Source organism: Typopeltis vanoorti, chromosome 20 (assembly GCF_054136105.1).
Source record: "Typopeltis vanoorti isolate ZY-2024b chromosome 20, IOZ_Tvanoo_1.0, whole genome shotgun sequence".
Classification (NCBI taxonomy): domain Eukaryota; kingdom Metazoa; phylum Arthropoda; class Arachnida; order Uropygi; family Thelyphonidae; genus Typopeltis; species Typopeltis vanoorti.
This window is the reverse complement of record NC_143568.1, coordinates 31511723-31529202: the sequence shown is the minus strand read 5'-3', so window position 1 is coordinate 31529202 and position 17480 is coordinate 31511723. Positions and strand designations below refer to the sequence as shown.

Below are 17480 nucleotides of genomic sequence, written 5' to 3'. Positions count from 1 at the left end.
ACATAGACAAGGTTATAGTTCTCAATGGAAATATAGAAGAGGGAAGCTCCTGAGAAACAAATGTACCTTTATGGAGAAAGAATTGATAAAATCAGTAAGTTAGAATACCTGAGATTCATTATTAATGTGGAGAATTGCTGTTCAGGAGAGATCAGAAGAAGATTAGGAATAGCTAAAATAATAGTCAGATTCCTCCTTCCAGATTTTAGACAAGTCTCTATCTCCACAGGAACAATGTTGAGGATTCATGATGAAGTGAGTTGTGTTGGAGCTGTTTTTCCAATGGTGACTTTTGGATGCGACTCGGAACCTAAAGAAGTCTGATAGGAAAAGGATATCTGCTTTTGAAATGTGGTGTTACAGAAGGCTGTTGAGGATATCATATACTAAAAGGTGGTCAAGTGGATGGGCACTAGATAGAAAGGATCAGTAGAACTTTAAGGTTCCTTAAAGATATTGGCAAAAGGAAGCTGAAATACTTCGGACACATTGAAAGAATGACTTTTCAAAACTGTAATAGAATGTCATGTTCCTGGAAAAAGAGGAAGAGTTTTTTTTTTTTTTTTATGTTGGGCCCATATACGAGAGATTGACTGGTCAACCTATAGTACTTTAGCACGTAATATTGGTAGTGGAATGAGAAAGGAGAAACTTGTTGACATGTTGTATTCCTTGGGAAATACATTAGGGGGAAGACTGTTCCACAGTACAGCAGTAGCAGGAATGAAGGAGGAGGAAAAGAAACTTGTTCTTTGGGTTTCAAGGTGTACTGTGAAGGGATGTTGGGAGGTGGCTGTACGTGTTCCAATGCATTTAGTGCAGAGTAGGGGAATTATTGATGCTGTTTCAGATGAGCATTTCCATGAAAATATTTGTAGAATATACAAATTGCAGAGACTAAATGTCTACGTGAAAGCGGGGGGGAGTGAGTTGGTAAGAGATGGATCACTTATCAGTCTAATTGCTCTCCTCTGTATTGAGTCAAGCATTGTGAGGGAGCTTTTAGGAGCCCCACTCCAAATGTGAGAACAGTATTCGATAGCTGGGCAGATTTGTGATTTGTATAAGGTTAACAGCTGTTTTGAAGTGAAATAACATCTTGAGCGAAAGAGAAAGCCTAGTTTTTTGGAAGCTGAGGATGCAATGGTTGTGATGTGTTTATGCTAAGAGAGGCCTGATGTCATGGTAATTTCGAGATGAGAAATTTCATTTTGTTTGGGAATTTGAGTGTTATCAAAAATAATACTGTGGGAAAATGGTTCTTTTTTGTGGGAGATAAGACAGAACTGGGTTTTACTAGCGTTGCAGTTGACGAGGTTATCTGAGTCCCATCGGAGGATGTCTGGGAGGTCCAAATTAAGAGAAGTTGTGGTTGATGTTCTGTGGGTTGAAGTGAGTTGTGTAGGGTAAGGTTTATCAAATGAAAGGGAGGAGTGCAATGCACTATCATCTGCAAAACTGTGTATTGGGTTGGAGGTCAACTGAAGTAGGTCATTGATGTACAGAAGAAAGAGGGTTGGTGAGAGAACTGAACCTTGTGGGGCCCCAGCGTTAGTTGGATGGTGGGAGGATAGGGAGCTATCCTCCCACTATCTACCATCACACATAGTGTGCTATTTATATATATATATATATATATATATATATGGGAATAAATTTTTAACTTGGGTATATTGTATATTAGGATAACCAAGCAATTTTATATGCTTGGTTATCAAAATTATATATATATATATATATATATTTTTTTTTTTTTTTTTTTTTTTTCATGGAAAATGCTATCTACCATCACACATAATGTGCATCCAGACAGGAAGCTCGGCTTTCCATCTGCAGAAGTCCTGAGACAGTCCAAATGATGGAAGTTTGCTTAGTAAGCCTTTGTGCCAAACCTGGTCAAAGGCTTTAGAGATATCAAGTGCAACTACTTAGGATTTGCCAAATTTTTCAATGGCATATGTCCAGAGATGGGTGATATATGAGAGCAGGTCACCTGTTGATCGGCATCAACAGAATCCGTACTGGTGGTTGCCTAATTGCTGGATACCTTCAAGGTAGAGTAGGAGTTGAGAATTGATGGTTTTCTCCATCACTTTAGATAGGATTGAGGTGAGTGAGATAGGGCGGTAGTTAGATGGCAGCGATTTGTCACCCTTTTTGGGAATGGGTTGAATATGGGATTTGGGATTTATAACAGTGGAGTAAGAGAGTGTGCAGATGGCATAGGATAGGAGTCAGTTCTGCTGCACAGACCTTCAGGACAATTGGAGGAATGCCATCAGGGCCAGGAGCTTTTTTTGTGTCTAATTTTGACAACAGGTTTATGATCTCTTTCTGGTAAAAGGATACAGGAGGCATTGTATGTTGGGCAGTTGGAATGACTGGGGGGCATTTGCCATTGTCATTTATGCGTGCATTGGAGGCAAAGTGTGAAACCAAGAGATTAGCTTTTTCTGTGGGTGATGTTGCAATTGAGCCATCTGGGTATGATAGGAGTGGGAGTAGAGTAGTCTAGGGCAAAAGTTGCAACCAATTGTTTTGTAAAGAGACTAAAAGGCATGACTGTCGCCAGGACAGGCTGCAAGTTTTTTGCTTTTTGCCCGTTCAAATTCTGTTTTGGAATCATTGATAATTTTTTTGCTTCTATTTTGGGCTTCAGTAAAGGCACTGAAGGAGGATGGAGTTCTTAATTTGAGCCAGTTGTGGTATGCCTGATTTTTCATTTGTACAGCCTTGGCACATCTTTTTGGAGAACCAAGGTTTCGATAGGGGACGGCAGGTCAGAGAAATGTGGAGAATGTATGTTATCATGCTACTGAGGATTGCTTTGGTGATATGTTCGGTGCATATGTTTGGATTGGAAGACTGCAAACAGTAGTCCAACCATGGGAATGAAGCATAGTAGTCTCGGAGGCTGTCCCATTTAGCACTGTTATAATGCCTAACTACTCTTGTGCAGGTATGACTGTGTAAGCATTGTTGCATGGGGCAAGAGATGAACACTAGGTTGTGGTCAGAATTACCCAGGGGACGCACTACATTCACTGTATATTTGGAAAGGTCATTGGTAAGGAAGAGATCTAGGGTATTTGGGTTATCTGGTATTCTGGTCGGGTTGTGAACAATTTGTGTAAGGTCATTAGTGATGGCAAATATTTCAGCGTCTCTGCCTGCAGGATCTGTACAACTGGAAGAGGAAAGCCAGTTGGTGTTATGGACATTAAAATCACCTAGGAGGATGATTTTACTATTAGGAGAGTGGGACTGGAGGAAATCAACTTTTGAGGAGAGGAAATTAAAGAGCTCGGAATGGTTGGTGGTATTAGGAGAGCGATAGAGACAGCAGATGAATTTGACTGAGTGGGGGAGGGACATCTTCAGCCAAAGAAGGTCGAAGTCTGGCGATTCTAAGTAGGTTGCTCTCTGGCAGGGTATGGTAGAGCGAATATATGCACACCCTTGGGTCGAAAGGAGTTAAATAGTGTATAGTTTGGATGGTTGAGATGGATAGTGCCAGGAGAAATGTGAAATTTGAGTTTCTGTTAAGAACAGTAGGTGGGGTTTGGTTGACTGCAGGTAGGTAAACCCTCAGTGAGATGGATGAATGGTGCTGAAGTGATGATCTTCAGAAAGTTGAAGCTTCCAGAAAAGCATGCAACAGGACCATCTGGAAAAGGAATGGTGTGGATATTACCAAGGAACAGAGTGACCATCCATCTAATTATGTCCAGTAAATTGATGGATGACTTTTTGAGTGAAGGTGAGTGAGTTATCTCATATGGAGATAGCAGGATTTCCTTTCCTAGGAACTCGTGTTTTTCATCCTGCAAAACATGTATAAAACCAGCCAAAGAATATATATACAATTATATATTATACTGGCCTTATTTCCCCAGCTGCTTTGGTATTAATTTCATCTAAACCAAATAAAGTTCTGTTCTTTTATCCAAATTTTTTCACATTTTTATATGTCTAGGATTCATTTCCTACTCTTCTATTTTAGGTCATTTTCCAACAGTTCTATTCTACTGTAATGTTCAATGAACCTGTAAAAAAAAAAGAAGTCTCGTAATCCAACTTTCTATTTGAATGTATGCCTTCATCACTGCTTGAATCAACTCCTTTTCAAGAACTGTATCTTCTAGCTTTTTTTTACTGAATGCTATAGCTACTCTATCCTTTCACTGGATCCTGTTATTATTATTATTATTACACCCTCCATGGAGTCGGCAGGCTCATCGTGGGAGGTTCCTTCATTTGACAACATATTTATCATATAGAATCTTAAAATCTTTAATACTCCTTTCATTAACAACATATTCTGGTAATGCATTCCATTCACTGACAATTCTCCTTGTAAAAATTATACTTCTCACACCCCTCTTTACCACACTTTTATATAACTTCCAGGAATGACTTCTGGTTCTTCCTCTCTCACTTTCTACTCTTTTAATCTCCACTGGATTAATGTGATAAAATCCTCTCACTAACTTAAATGTCTCTATCATATCACCTCTTTTCTTGCTATCCACCAAATTCTGTAATCCACATCTCTTCAGCCTCTCTCTCCATAGCCAACATTCCAAAGTCCTGACATTGTCTTGGTTACTTGCCTTTGGGCCCTCTCCAATGTCTCCACATCACACTGAAAACTAGGTGACCAGATTTGAGCACAATAGTCCAAGCCAAGTGTGGTCTGACAAGTGCTTTATACAGTGGCACGACCACTTCCTTATCCCTGTTGCCTGAGTAAATCTTCTCTTACTTATTATTCAGAATAATCTCACCTGGTTTAGTCCTTTTCTTCTGGTTAATAACAATTATGTCAGCATGATCATTCTGTAATGCCTCTAAATAACACATATTCATACAAAATTAATGATGGAAAATCTTACATAAAAAGATTTTTTTAATAGTATAATTTTTGCCTGTGTTTCACGGGCATCTTCAGTACATGTTAAGCTCAAATTAAACAATGACTGACAATTCCGAAAAGTGCCACCTAAGCAGCTAGTGTAAGATAACTAAAAAAGTCGATAAAATTTCCTAACACACACACACACACAAAAAAAACTATATATACAAAAAAAAGTTAGGAAAGATTAGCTGATTTGCAAAGTACTATCTCCCATAAAGGGGATAGATGTAAACCATCAGATCTGTTTAAGTTAGGAGAGTGGAGTAAAGCTTCACATGTTTCTTTATAAAGCCATTCTATGAGGAACCGACTTTTGTGAAGGACTCTTGTCTTTTTTTTCCAATGAACTCTGTCTGGTTAAGATGGCATCTTCTGCAAGTCTAGACTGTTCAGGTTTAAGGTACTGAATATAAGACTGGTGTTCTTCTAGTCGAATAGAGGCAGATCTTCCTGTTTGTCTGAAATAAGATAATCCACAAGAGCAAGGAATCTGGTAGACACCTGGATAGTTAAGATGTGGAAGCTTTTCCTTAGGAGAAGTGAGAAAGGTGGAGATTTTTCTGACCGGACGAAAGACAACAAAAATATTCAGTGGTTTTAAAACTTTTGCTATACGTTCACTAATGCCGTGTACATAAGGGATAGGAATACGCGTTATTTCTTCTGTATTTGAAGAGGAAGACATATTAAAACTACTCAAAGCTCTTTTGATGAAGGAATTCTTCTATACATTAGATAGAAAGGAAGAAGTAATATATTGCAGTTCTTTCTGTAAGAGATCGTCTGAAGAACAAAAGGAGTTGGCCCGATGAACCAGTGTTTTAATAGTTCCTGCCTTTTGACTGGGATGGTGATGAGATTCAGTATGAGTCTTCTTTCTATAGACTGAGAAATGTAGGTTACCATCTGGTTGGCAAAGAATTAGAAGATCTAAAAAGGCTAACTGCTTATTTGATTCTATTTCAAGGGTAAACTGGATTCTTGGATGAAGTGCATTTAACTTTGTGAGAAACTGTTGAAGTTCATCAGAAGAGCCATTCAAAATAGCAAAAATGTCATCGACATATCTGAACTAATGAGTAGGTCTGGGAGAAGTGTTGTCAAAGATATGTTTTTCAAACTGTTCCATAAAGAAGTTGGAGATAGCAGTAGAAAGAGAATTGCCCATTGCTGTTCCTTCAATTTGTTGATACAACTTATTTTTAAAGGAAAAATAGCCAGAATGTATTGCAAAATCAAATATTTTTACATTGTCCGAAGGAAATTCCTGTTGCAGTAATTCAATACTTTCAGATAAAGGAATATTTGTAAATAAAGAAACAACATCTAAACTGATCATGATATCAGAAACATCCAAATAAAGATCTGAAATTTTATTTTTGAATAAAATTATAGGTGAAAATTATACTATTAAAAAAATCTTTTTACATGAGATTTTCCATCATTAATTTTTTATTTATATGTCTACTCACGGTATTCTCTTACTAAGAGTTAACACATATTCAGTTCAAAACGCTTATAAATGTCCTTATACTACTATTGTCACTGTTGGAAATAAACATAATTTACTTCATAGAGAGATAATGAGAGAAATTCTGCATCTCCGAAAGCAGCAGGAACAGGAGGATGCAGCACTAAGATCAGAACAAAATCCTACACTTTTGGCAGAATTGAGAGCATTGAGGCAAAGGAAGGAAGAGTTAGAAGCACATTTGTCCAGTCTCCAAGAAAGCCGTCGAGAGCTGATGTTACAACTGGAAGCACTTATGAAAATGTTGAAGGTAGTTTTCAGTTTTTCTCATTGCACATTAGTTGTTTATATGTAGTTTATGTGTAAAATTATAAATTTTGATGATATAAGATACCTTAGACCTTTTAAACTTTGCACATATAGAAAGGATGAAAATTATACAAAAATCATAGTAAAATGTGTTTTGTGCTGCTGTTTCATTTTAATCACAGTTGGTTTAGTTCTGTATTCAAAGGCTAGCGATTGCTTCTGAGACTTAAAACTAATCCATTTACTAAAATGTTTATTGTTGTTTAACCCTTTTCAATACTGAGACAATAGAAGCCAGCTAACAGCTAAATCCTTGCTGATTTATTTTCACAATTTTCGCTTATAATTTAAATTAAAATATAACATGAAAAACTTTAAGGTTCAGATGGTATACCTCCAGTTGTATTAAGAACTTGTGCTCTAGAATTAACACCAATCCATATCACCTATACAAGATTATATGCAACCTTCTGTAAAAAGGAAGTAAAGGTCAGTCATCAAACTGTTGTCCTATTGCTTTCCCTCACTTCAGCACTCTTGAAAGTAATGGAAAAAGTTATTAATGGCCAACTTCTTCACTACCTGAAGACCTACCAAAATTCCACCACTCTTGTTTCACAGCAGAGATCCTAGATAACCTTACATGATTGCTCTGGATATTTCCAAAGCATTTGATGAAGTCTGTCGAGTTCTTCTTACGAAGCTACCATTTTATGATTTCCTTCCTGCACTTTGTGATTAGATTGCTGGCTTCTTTTCTAGTTGTTTATTGCATATCGTGACAAATAATTCCCTCTCATCAGATTTCTCTATTAATGATGGGATGCATCCCTGCTTTTATCCATACTCTTCCTCCTATACATCAGTGATCCCATAGTTTGCAGGACTGTATTCCATTCCTCTTTTACATTTGTGCTACATCAGTAGTACTTGATTCAAACCTCAAGATCTTCCATAAATCAATGTTTTAAACACTGTCCTCGTCATTCTTAAGTAAGATGAAGATAATCTAGTGAATTTAAGTGATCTAAACATTACCTTATCTTATTTCTCAGAAGAAAGATCTTGCTTTGCTCTGGTTATTTTTAGAATGGTGTGAGATAGAGGTGAATAGAATCAAATACTTGGTGGGATGTTGTTATAGACCTGGTAATGTGGACGGTGGTGATAGTGAAATGTATAGTCAAATAAGCCAAGCAAATAAGAAAAGGGTGATCATTATGGGTGATTTTAATTATGGCAATATAGACTGGAATGAAGAGATAGCAACTGGAAGTAAAGAAAATGAGTTTCTTGAGTTTTTGAGGGATAACTACCTCAGACAGTATGTAACAGAGGGCACAAGAGGATTAAGGGTCTTGGATTTGGTCATCTCATCGGAGGATGTAATTATCAATGAGGTATCAAATCATCCACCAATTGGTGAAAGTGACCATGAGGTGATTACTTGGGTGGTTGCCAGCAGTGCAAGGACCCCAGTGAAAAAAGGGTATATGTGGAACTACAAGGGGGGTGATTATGAAGAGCTCAGGAGACAGCTTGCAGGTGTAGCATGGAATGAGGAGTTAGCTGGAAAAGAGATCAATGCAGCTTGGGGGATTTTCAAAAAATATTTAGTGGATGCAATGTCTAAATGTATACCACGGGTGAGAAGGTTAAATAAGTTAGGTGTGAGATGGATGAATAAAGAGATTAAGCATGCAATACAGAGAAAAAGGGCATTGTGGAGGCAGCATAAGAGAAGTGGAAGTAACCAATTTCATGAGTTCTACAAAGACCAGGCAAGGAGAGTGACTTGGTTGGTGAGAGTAGCTAAAGAGAGGTATGAACAGCAGTTAGCTAATGAAGCTAAAAAGAATCCTAGGGAGTTCTTTCGATATGTAGCCAGCAAAAGAAAGAATGATTATGGAAGGATGACATTGATTGGAGGAAATGGTATAAAGACAGCTGTTGCAGAATGTGTGGTGGACATACTTAATGAACAGTTCATAAAAATCTTTCAATCTTGTGAATGTGACTTCATGGAGAGATTAAGAGCAGTTGATGATGGGGAGGAGAGACTGACTGTAAGTGAGGAAGAGGTGTTTGGGGAGTTGAGTAAACTAGATGTAAATAAGGCTGTGGGACTTGATAATATATCACCGCGTATTCTGAAGGAATGTGCCAGAGAGTTGACACCTGCCTTGACATATTTTTTTAATACGAGTCTTGCACTTGGTCAAATCCCTAAAGAGTGGAAGGAGGGCAAGATTGTGCCACTTCATAAAGGAGGTGATCGAACTCAAGCATCAAACTATAGGCCTATCTGTGTGTCAGGTGTTGTGGTTAAGTTGTTGGAGAAGCTTGTGAGAACTAGGATCCAGAGTTGGGTTGACAACAATGGTATAATCTTTGATGGACAGCATGGATTTGCTAAAGGGAGGTCGTGTTTTAGTAATCTACTTACTTATTACAATAAAGTGACTGCTTCCTTGGACAGAGGAGAAGGATACACAGTAATATATTTGGATTTTGCAAAAGCTTTTGATAGAGTACCTCATGATAAGTTGACAGTCAAACTAGAGCAGATGGGGTTGGATATTAGATTAGTGCATTGGATTGGAGACTGGCTATCTGATAGGTATCAACAAGTTGTGTATGGGGGTGCAATATCCAGGAAAAGGAAAGTCACTAGTGGAGTGCCTCAGGGATCTGTTTTAGGGCCATTACTATTTAACTTGTATATTAATGATATTGGCAAAGATTTGGATGGAGATATTCAGTTGTTTGCAGATGATGCAAAGTTGGGACGAACCATAAAGAGTAGTGAAGATGTTGTGGCCTTGCAAGAAGACTTGAATAAATTGAGTGATTGGGCAAGCAAATGGGGATGCGAGTTCAATGTTGCGAAATGTAAGGTTTTAAAATTTGGAAAACAAAGATGGGATGCAGAATTTATGCTTGGTGAGAATATATTGTTGGAAGTAGAGGAAATAAGAGATCTGGGAGTGATAGTGGATAAGGATCTAAAATTTAGGGGACACATCGCCAAAATTGTGAAGACAACACAAAGACTTCTGGGAATGATGAGGAGGACACTGACGTGTAGAAGTAGGGAGATTCTTGTTCCATTGTATAAGGCTTTGATTAGGCCACACATGGACTATTGTGCCCAGATTTGGTCACCTGGTTTTCATAAGGATGAAGAGATGTTGGAAAGGGTCCAAAGGCGACTGACTAAGGTAGTTTCTGACCTCTGGAATGTCGAGTATGAGGAAAGATTGAAAAGATGTAATTTGCAGAGTCTAGTGGAGAGAAGGAAGAGGGGAGATATGATAGAGACCTACAAGTTGGTAAGGGGTTGTTATAGGATCAATGGTGGAGAAGTTCTACAGAGAATAGTGGGAGATCAGGGGAGAACCAGAGGTCATGCCTGGAAACTGTATAAAGAGGGTGTGAGTAGGGGAGTGAGAGGCAGGTTTTTTTTGTGCAGAGTTGTGAATGATTGGAATGCCTTGCCTGAGAGTGTGGTGTCTGCAAGGAGTTTGAATGTGTTTAAGACCCGGTATGATGAGATGTGTGTGAGATAAAAGGACCTCCTAGATGAGTCTTTGACTCCATGAGGTCTTGTTTAATAATAATAATAATAATAATATTCTGATTACTACTCACAATCAATTTTCTTGTCTTGGGTTAATTTTCACATTTACTTTATCCTGGCACAAGCACATCATATCATTCTTGGCCTTCAGACAACTTATAATAAAATTAGTTTAATCCTTTATCCAAGTGTGAGCAAACAAAGTTTGCGCCTGAAAGTATCTTCAGGACTGGGGTAGGTGGTACAACAACAGGGCAACTCGTTGCAAAGGTGGAGCAAGCTACCAACACTCCTATCTCAGTACCAACACTCCTATCTCAGTACCAACACTCTTATCTCAGTATCTCCTATACTGCAAAACACATCTCCTTGCAGATATGTCTAATGTTATGCATTAAGGGAAGGGCCACTACCCAGACTATTTTCGACCTTTATTGAGGTCTCTTCAGTGGGAGCCAGGCCCAAGTGGAGATACCAGGCAGAAGCATTAGCAGGTCATCTCTACCTATAGGAGTTGCCAAATGGTGTGCCACCCTTTTTTTAATAAATTACTCTGGATTTAGAGAAAGATGTTGAAAGTTTATTTTTTTTTTCACTTGGTTAGAGTATAATAAAATTAGTTTAATCCTTTATCCAAGTGTGAGCAAACAAAGTTTGCACCTGAAAGTATCTTCAGGACTGGGGTAAGGTGGTACAACACCAGGCAACTTGTTGCAAAGGTGGAGCAAGATACCAACACTCCTATCAGTATCTCCTATAATAGTCGAAACTAGTCTGGGTAGTGGCCCTTCTAGGGCCACTACCCAGACTAGTTTAGACCTTTATTGAGGTAGAATGGGAGTTCATGTCTCTCATCATTGGCCTTTGGAGAATAAAGCATGCTGAGGATCAGCAGACAGTGAGAGAGGAGGATAATGCAAGATAGAGTAGCATAGTAGGAGGTAAAAGAGGACTCAGTCAACCTGTTTAGCCATTTTGGGCTAATTGGTCTGTAACACAATCTCAATTTATCTATTCAAAAAAAAGGTTAACTTAACAATAAAATTTTGTCTAAAGTTCGCATATAAATTTATCCAATTTAATGATTTAATCAGGTGTCTATGGAGGATATCCGTTGACCCTGTTTTGGAACAGTATTTTACAGTTTAAATGTTTGTTCGTAATTTTTGTTACTAAATCCTTATTTGTATTCAGAGTAATTAAAATTTACTGCTGTTATTGAAAATCTAAGGTCCAAACTGGATATATAAATTTACCATAAAATTCGAACTTAAGGTCAGGACTAGATTTTTTTTTTTTTTAAGAAAGGACTTAAGGTCCGGTAAGTTGAAATGAATAAGAACGTTTTGAAGAACTTGTAGACCTGGTACCACTGGGACTTAAAATGGGGTAGAATCTGGCCCGGGAGATGCCGCTCACAGGGAGCAGCACCGCCTCGCTGTAAGCCTTCGCAGCCCGGGTTCTCAGATCTATCCCTCTTGTTTGGAGTAAGAGAATCCGTGCCAGCGAAAGCTTTGTGGTGAGGAAGGACAGAATAGTTATTACTTTTCCTAGGGAGAGTTAGGTGGGGTTTTGTAGATTCTAAAGATATATACAGCGCTTGATATGTCCCTGTATGAGAAAGCATATTTTTGGTGGTTTGCAGTATTTGTTCACAAATTTAAAGTCTCCTAGTAAATGTCTCTCTTGAGCAAGAAATTTGGGTAGAAAAAATAAACTTTCAACATCTTTCTCTAAATCCAGAGTAATTTATTAAAAAAAGGGCGGCACACCATTTGGCAACTCCTATAGGTAGAGATGACCTGCTAATGCTTCTGCCTGGTATCTCCACTTGGGCCTGGCTCCCACGGAAGAGACCTCAATAAAGGTCGAAACTAGTCTGGGTAGTTGCCCTTCCCTTAATGCATAACATTAGACATATCTGCAAGGAGATGTGTTTTGTATTATAGGAGATACTGAGATAGGAGTGTTGGTAGCTTGCTCCACCTTTGCAACGAGTTGCCCTGTTGTTGTACCACCTCCCCCAGTCCTGAAGATACTTTCAGGCGCAAACTTTGTTTGCTCACACTCGGATAAAGGATTAAACTAATTTTATCATACTCTAACCAAGTGAAAAAAATAAACTTTCAGACAACTTAATAGTCTTTTTCATTCAAAGCATGCTTGTTTTCCTGTTCAGTTTTTGATAAATTCTAAATTCATCTGTCCTTTGAATATCGTTCCCATATTTGGAGTGATGTACCTAACAACCGAGCATAAGAATGCTCAGTTGTATGCAGAGAACAGTCCATTTATTAGATTACTCTCTCTCTCTCTCTCTCTCTAACTCATTCCAATTGCTTTCTCCTAGATACTCTGTTTCTGCATTGTCTTTTTATTGATATTTCATGGCTGCTGCTTTACCAAACTTGTCACCACTATTCTGCTTTCCTCTAATCGTGTAAGAACGAATAGCACACAGTTTAATTTTAAACAGCAAACCATTTTCTCGTCCTGTTCCTTCATTTCTTTGGAACACCATTCCACGTACTTCTGTTTTTCTCAATGATTACAGTCCCAAGAGCATCAGGATTCCATGCAGTATCCTGTCAAATGCCTTTACAAAGTCCAGTAATATCACAACATAGCTATTACCTTTATCCATCTCAGTTGTCACTTTATTATAAAAAGTAAGTTACTGAAGCATGTCCTACCCTTCACAAAGCCATGCTGCCCCATACAGTATCCCATTCCTGAATTTTGTTTTTAACCAACTTCTCTGATACTTTGACCACCACTCCTGAAATGCTAATTGGTCAATAATTTGCTCCTTCAGTCTTGGAACCACCTGCAATGGAATGATTTTCATCTACTTTTGACTCTTCCTGAGCTGAAACTCAGGTTAAACAATTCCCTAGCACATTCTCATAACACACGAGCTGATATCCCATCCAAACCTTTAGCTATATTCAGATCCAGATTCTTTAATATCCTATATACATTAACTTTCTCTTTCCCTACTTCCACATTAAGCTCTGTTATATCTATATCTTCACCTGGATGATACACCCTTGCCAAATGATCACTCAATAATTCAACTATTTTGCCTGCTTCAGTCACCTCTGTACCATCAGCATTCATCAAAATCATTCTTTCTTTTACTTGTGACATACTGAAAGAACTCTTTTGGATTACTTTTGTCCACTCTTCTATCATACTCTGATTTTGCCTTCCTAACCATACCAATTTGAAGAATTGTCTGTAATTCCTCAGAAGGTAGGTTATACATAGGGAGGGAGTTATTAATCTTAGGGTAGTCCTTAGGTAATCTCCCACTTCTAATTTCATTTTTCTGGCATCCTCTAGGTACTTAGGCTGATAATTTCAGCCTAAGTAGCTTCATATATATATATATATATATATATATATATATAAGTTCCCAATTCCTTAGGTTGCACAAAACTAAATTCATTTGTTGTAGGTCCGTTGTGTGTGTGTGGCTTGATACTGCAAATGTTCTCATCATGTTGGTATATCTATTTGCAGGATGAGAAGACCCAAGTTTTTGGAAGAAAATATCACTCATCCTTACGAGGATGGATAACTCAACCTGCCTTCAATTGAAAAAGCTATTTTATTTTATAGAAATATTCTCATGTGTACAATGAGATTTGGACTCGGAAATGGACTGATTAATTTTTTCGGCTGCATTCTGCATTACTAAGCTCCTTAAGTATAAATTAAAGATGCCAAGAAATCGTATTCTTGGTTTCATCCTTTATCCAGATGTAAGCAAAGTTTTCATTTGAAATCACTTCACGACTGGGCTACTTGTATGTAGAAGCTAATAACCTCGCATCAATTGCCTTAGTATCCCATAATGCAAAGCACATATCCTTATGGCCAACTATAAGGCTTTGCATTATGGGAAGGGCCACTACTCAGACTTGTTTTGACCTTTATTGAGGTCTCATCAGTGGGAGCCAGGCCCAGAAGATACCAACGTTGAAGTAATTCAGAAGTCATATTTCCATATACAAGTAGTCAAAAGGTGTTGCACCTTATTACTAAAATATTCTGGATTAGAGATAGATGTTAAAGTTTATCCACTTGGTTATACTATAAATTAAAGATGCCAAGAAATTATATTCTTGGAATCAAGAAATAAATCAAACTATAACAATACGAATAGGAATATTTATTAATGAAAAGTAAGGTCATATGCAAAGAAAACACTGATTCATCAACCAAAACACATTGAACTTTCATTTTTGTTTTTGTAAATGTAATTAATGATATATCCATATATGGAAGTGTGGATGAGTAGTAGCTGGATATCTGTTCAAAATTTGCATTGGTGATGACTAAATCAAAAGAGTTCTTTTGTTAAGTAAAAGGAGGATTGACTATGGAAGGATGACCTTTAAAATTGCTGATGGTGGGGAGGTAATAGAAGCAAACCATTAGTTGAATTACTGAGTGAGAAGTTTGCAAAAATGTACCATTATGGGAGGAAAGAAGTTGAAGAGGTGTTTAGGTGCTTAGGATTTGGAAGTTACGAAAGGAAACTGTGAGCAAGAGGGTAAGGAGTGGTTTCTTTGCATGGAGGGTGGTTGAGCCGTGGAATGCATTGCCTGATAGAGTGGTGAGGGCGAGAATGGTCAATGAGTTTAAGGAGTGGTATGATAGACTTTGTGTTTCTTAGGGGGAACCTCCCCTTGATGAGTCTTGACAGACTTTATGTTCTTAGGAAGGACCTCCCACGATGAGTCTTGACTCCATGGAGGTCCGAATAATAATAATAATATTGCAGAATCTTAATGCAAACAGGACTGTGGGATTAGATGGTATACCTGCAGTTATAATCAAAGTGTTAGAAAAACTGGTTAGAAATAGAATACAGGATTGGGTTGATGAACACAAGATTCTGTATGGTGGTCAGCATGGATTTGTGAAAGGCAGGTCTTGTTTTAGCAATCTGCTTATGTTTTATGATAAGGTGATGAATGTGTTGGATAAGGGAGAATCATATACAGTGATATTCTTGGACTTTGCAAAAGCATTTGATAGATTACCACAGATAAGTTGGTATACAAGCTGCAGAGGATAGGAATAGATAGAATATTGGTTCGGATGGATTGGTGATTGGCTTTCTGAACGATATCAGCAAGTTGTGTTTGATGGAGCTGTGTCTCAGAAGGAAGGTGACTAGCGATGTGCCTCAGGGTTCTGTTATTGGGCCCCTACTGTTTAATTTGTGTGTTGATATTTCATGTGAATTGACTGGGAATTTTCAAATGTTTGCCGATGATGTAAAGTTAGGTATGGAGTAGTTCTGATGTTAATATCAGGAGTAGTTCTGATGTTAATTCTCTACAGGAAGATTTGAATAGACTTTTAGCTTGAACAAAGAGTAGGGTTGGAGTTTTAATGTTAATAAATGCAAGGTGTTACACTTTGGGATATAGAGATACAAGGCTATGTGCTGTATTGATGGAGCTCTACTTCAGGAAGTGGATGAGATTCGAAATCTCGGTATAATGGTGGACAGTGGACTTTAGTTCCAAGGACACATCATATGGCTGCTATGATAAAAAGTACATTGACATGTAGGGATGAGAAGGTGTGGTGGTGGCGGTCAGACATCATATAGACTATTGTGCTGAGAATCGGTCACCTAGTTTTCATTGTGATGTGGAAACACTAGAGAGGGTCCAAAGACAAATAACCAAAGCGATATCAGGATTCAGGAGTTTTGGCTATGTTTGAGAGAATGTGGATTACAGAGTTTGATAGATAGGAGGAAAAGAGAAGATATGATTGACCTTCAAGTTAGTTAAGGAATTGTATTAGATTAATACAGAAGAAATTATAAAAAGAGTGGATGTTAAGATGAGAAGAATGAGAGGCAGTCCCTGGAAGTTGTATAAAGATGTGGTGAAGAAGGATATGAGTAGATTTTTTATATGGGGAGTTGTTAGTGAGTGGAATGCATTGCTTGAGTGTGTTGTGAGTGCAGATAGCGTAAATAACTTCAAAGCTCATTATGATAAACTTGCTGCTGGTTGAGTGGGCCTCCCATGATGAGTTTGTTGACTCCTTGGAAGTTATCTAATAATAATAAATATTGGTCCATGTATCAAGAGAATGTGCAAGGGAGTTATCAGATCCTCTGACCAAGCTGTTTATACCTTGGTACTGGGAAAGCGTTAATGGAGTGAAAAAAGGCAAAATAGTTCTGTTGCATAAAGAAGACGCCATGAAAGAAGTAGCAAATCATAGGCAAATCAGTATATCAGGAGTAGTTAAGATATTGGAGAAATTGGTAAAAGACAATATTCAGGACTGGGTGGATAAGAATGTGATTCTTGACTAGGGGCAACTTGGGGTTTTATGAAGGTAATAGTAATTTGCTTACTTTTTATAATCAAGTAACAATGAAATTCGATAGATTTACTGATACTGCTGGAGTTTGCAAAGGCATTTGACATGATTCCACATAGAACTGTTGCATAAATTGGAGCAAATGAGGATGGATATGAATCTAGTGATTTGGATTAGAAGGTGGCTGATTTGCCCCTTTTGCTTAATTTGTGCATTGATGATATAGGAAATTATTTAACAGGAAATATTCAATTGTTTGCTGATGATGCAAAACTGGGAACAGTTACAATAAATGAAAGTGATATAAAGATTCTGCAGGATAACTTAAATAGACTGACAGTGTGGGCAAAGGTAATGGCTGCCAGTTTAACTGGCGAAGTGGAAGATGGGAAGAATACATCACAACTGTGTATTATATTGATGGAACTGAACTGCAGGCAGGAAACTAATGAGGCCAGAGACTTAAGGTGATTGTGGACAGGGAGTTGAACATTAGTGGGCATATTGCAAAGATAGGCAGAACAGCACATCAGAATACATGGCTGTTGAAAATCACTGATAAGGGATAGGGAGGTTATTTTTCACCTTTATATAAGGCTTTAATAAGGCCACACCTGGAATGCTGCACACAAATCTTGTCAGCTGGATTCTATGGGGATGAAAAAGGATCCAGAGATGAGTAGCAAAAATTGTGGCAAGTCTATAGAATGGCCCAGAGAATAGACTGAAAATTTGTGGGCTTCAACAACTAGCTGATAGATAGAAAAGAGGAGAGGTGATAGAATCAGAAAAGTTAAGATGGTTTTATAGACTTGACTGAATTTTTTTTTTCAGTACAT

The 17480-nt window shown here is 37.9% G+C and overlaps 1 protein-coding gene across 1 annotated transcript in view; it reads left to right on the top strand.

The window, feature by feature from the left end:
- LOC150095344 (dystrobrevin beta-like) overlaps positions 1–17480 on the top strand; it is a 243568-nt gene that overhangs the window by 187662 nt on the left and 38426 nt on the right. The window contains 1 exon segment of the mRNA XM_090410663.1: positions 6495–6699. Within this exon segment, the coding sequence (XP_090266789.1) occupies positions 6495–6699 (205 nt within the window).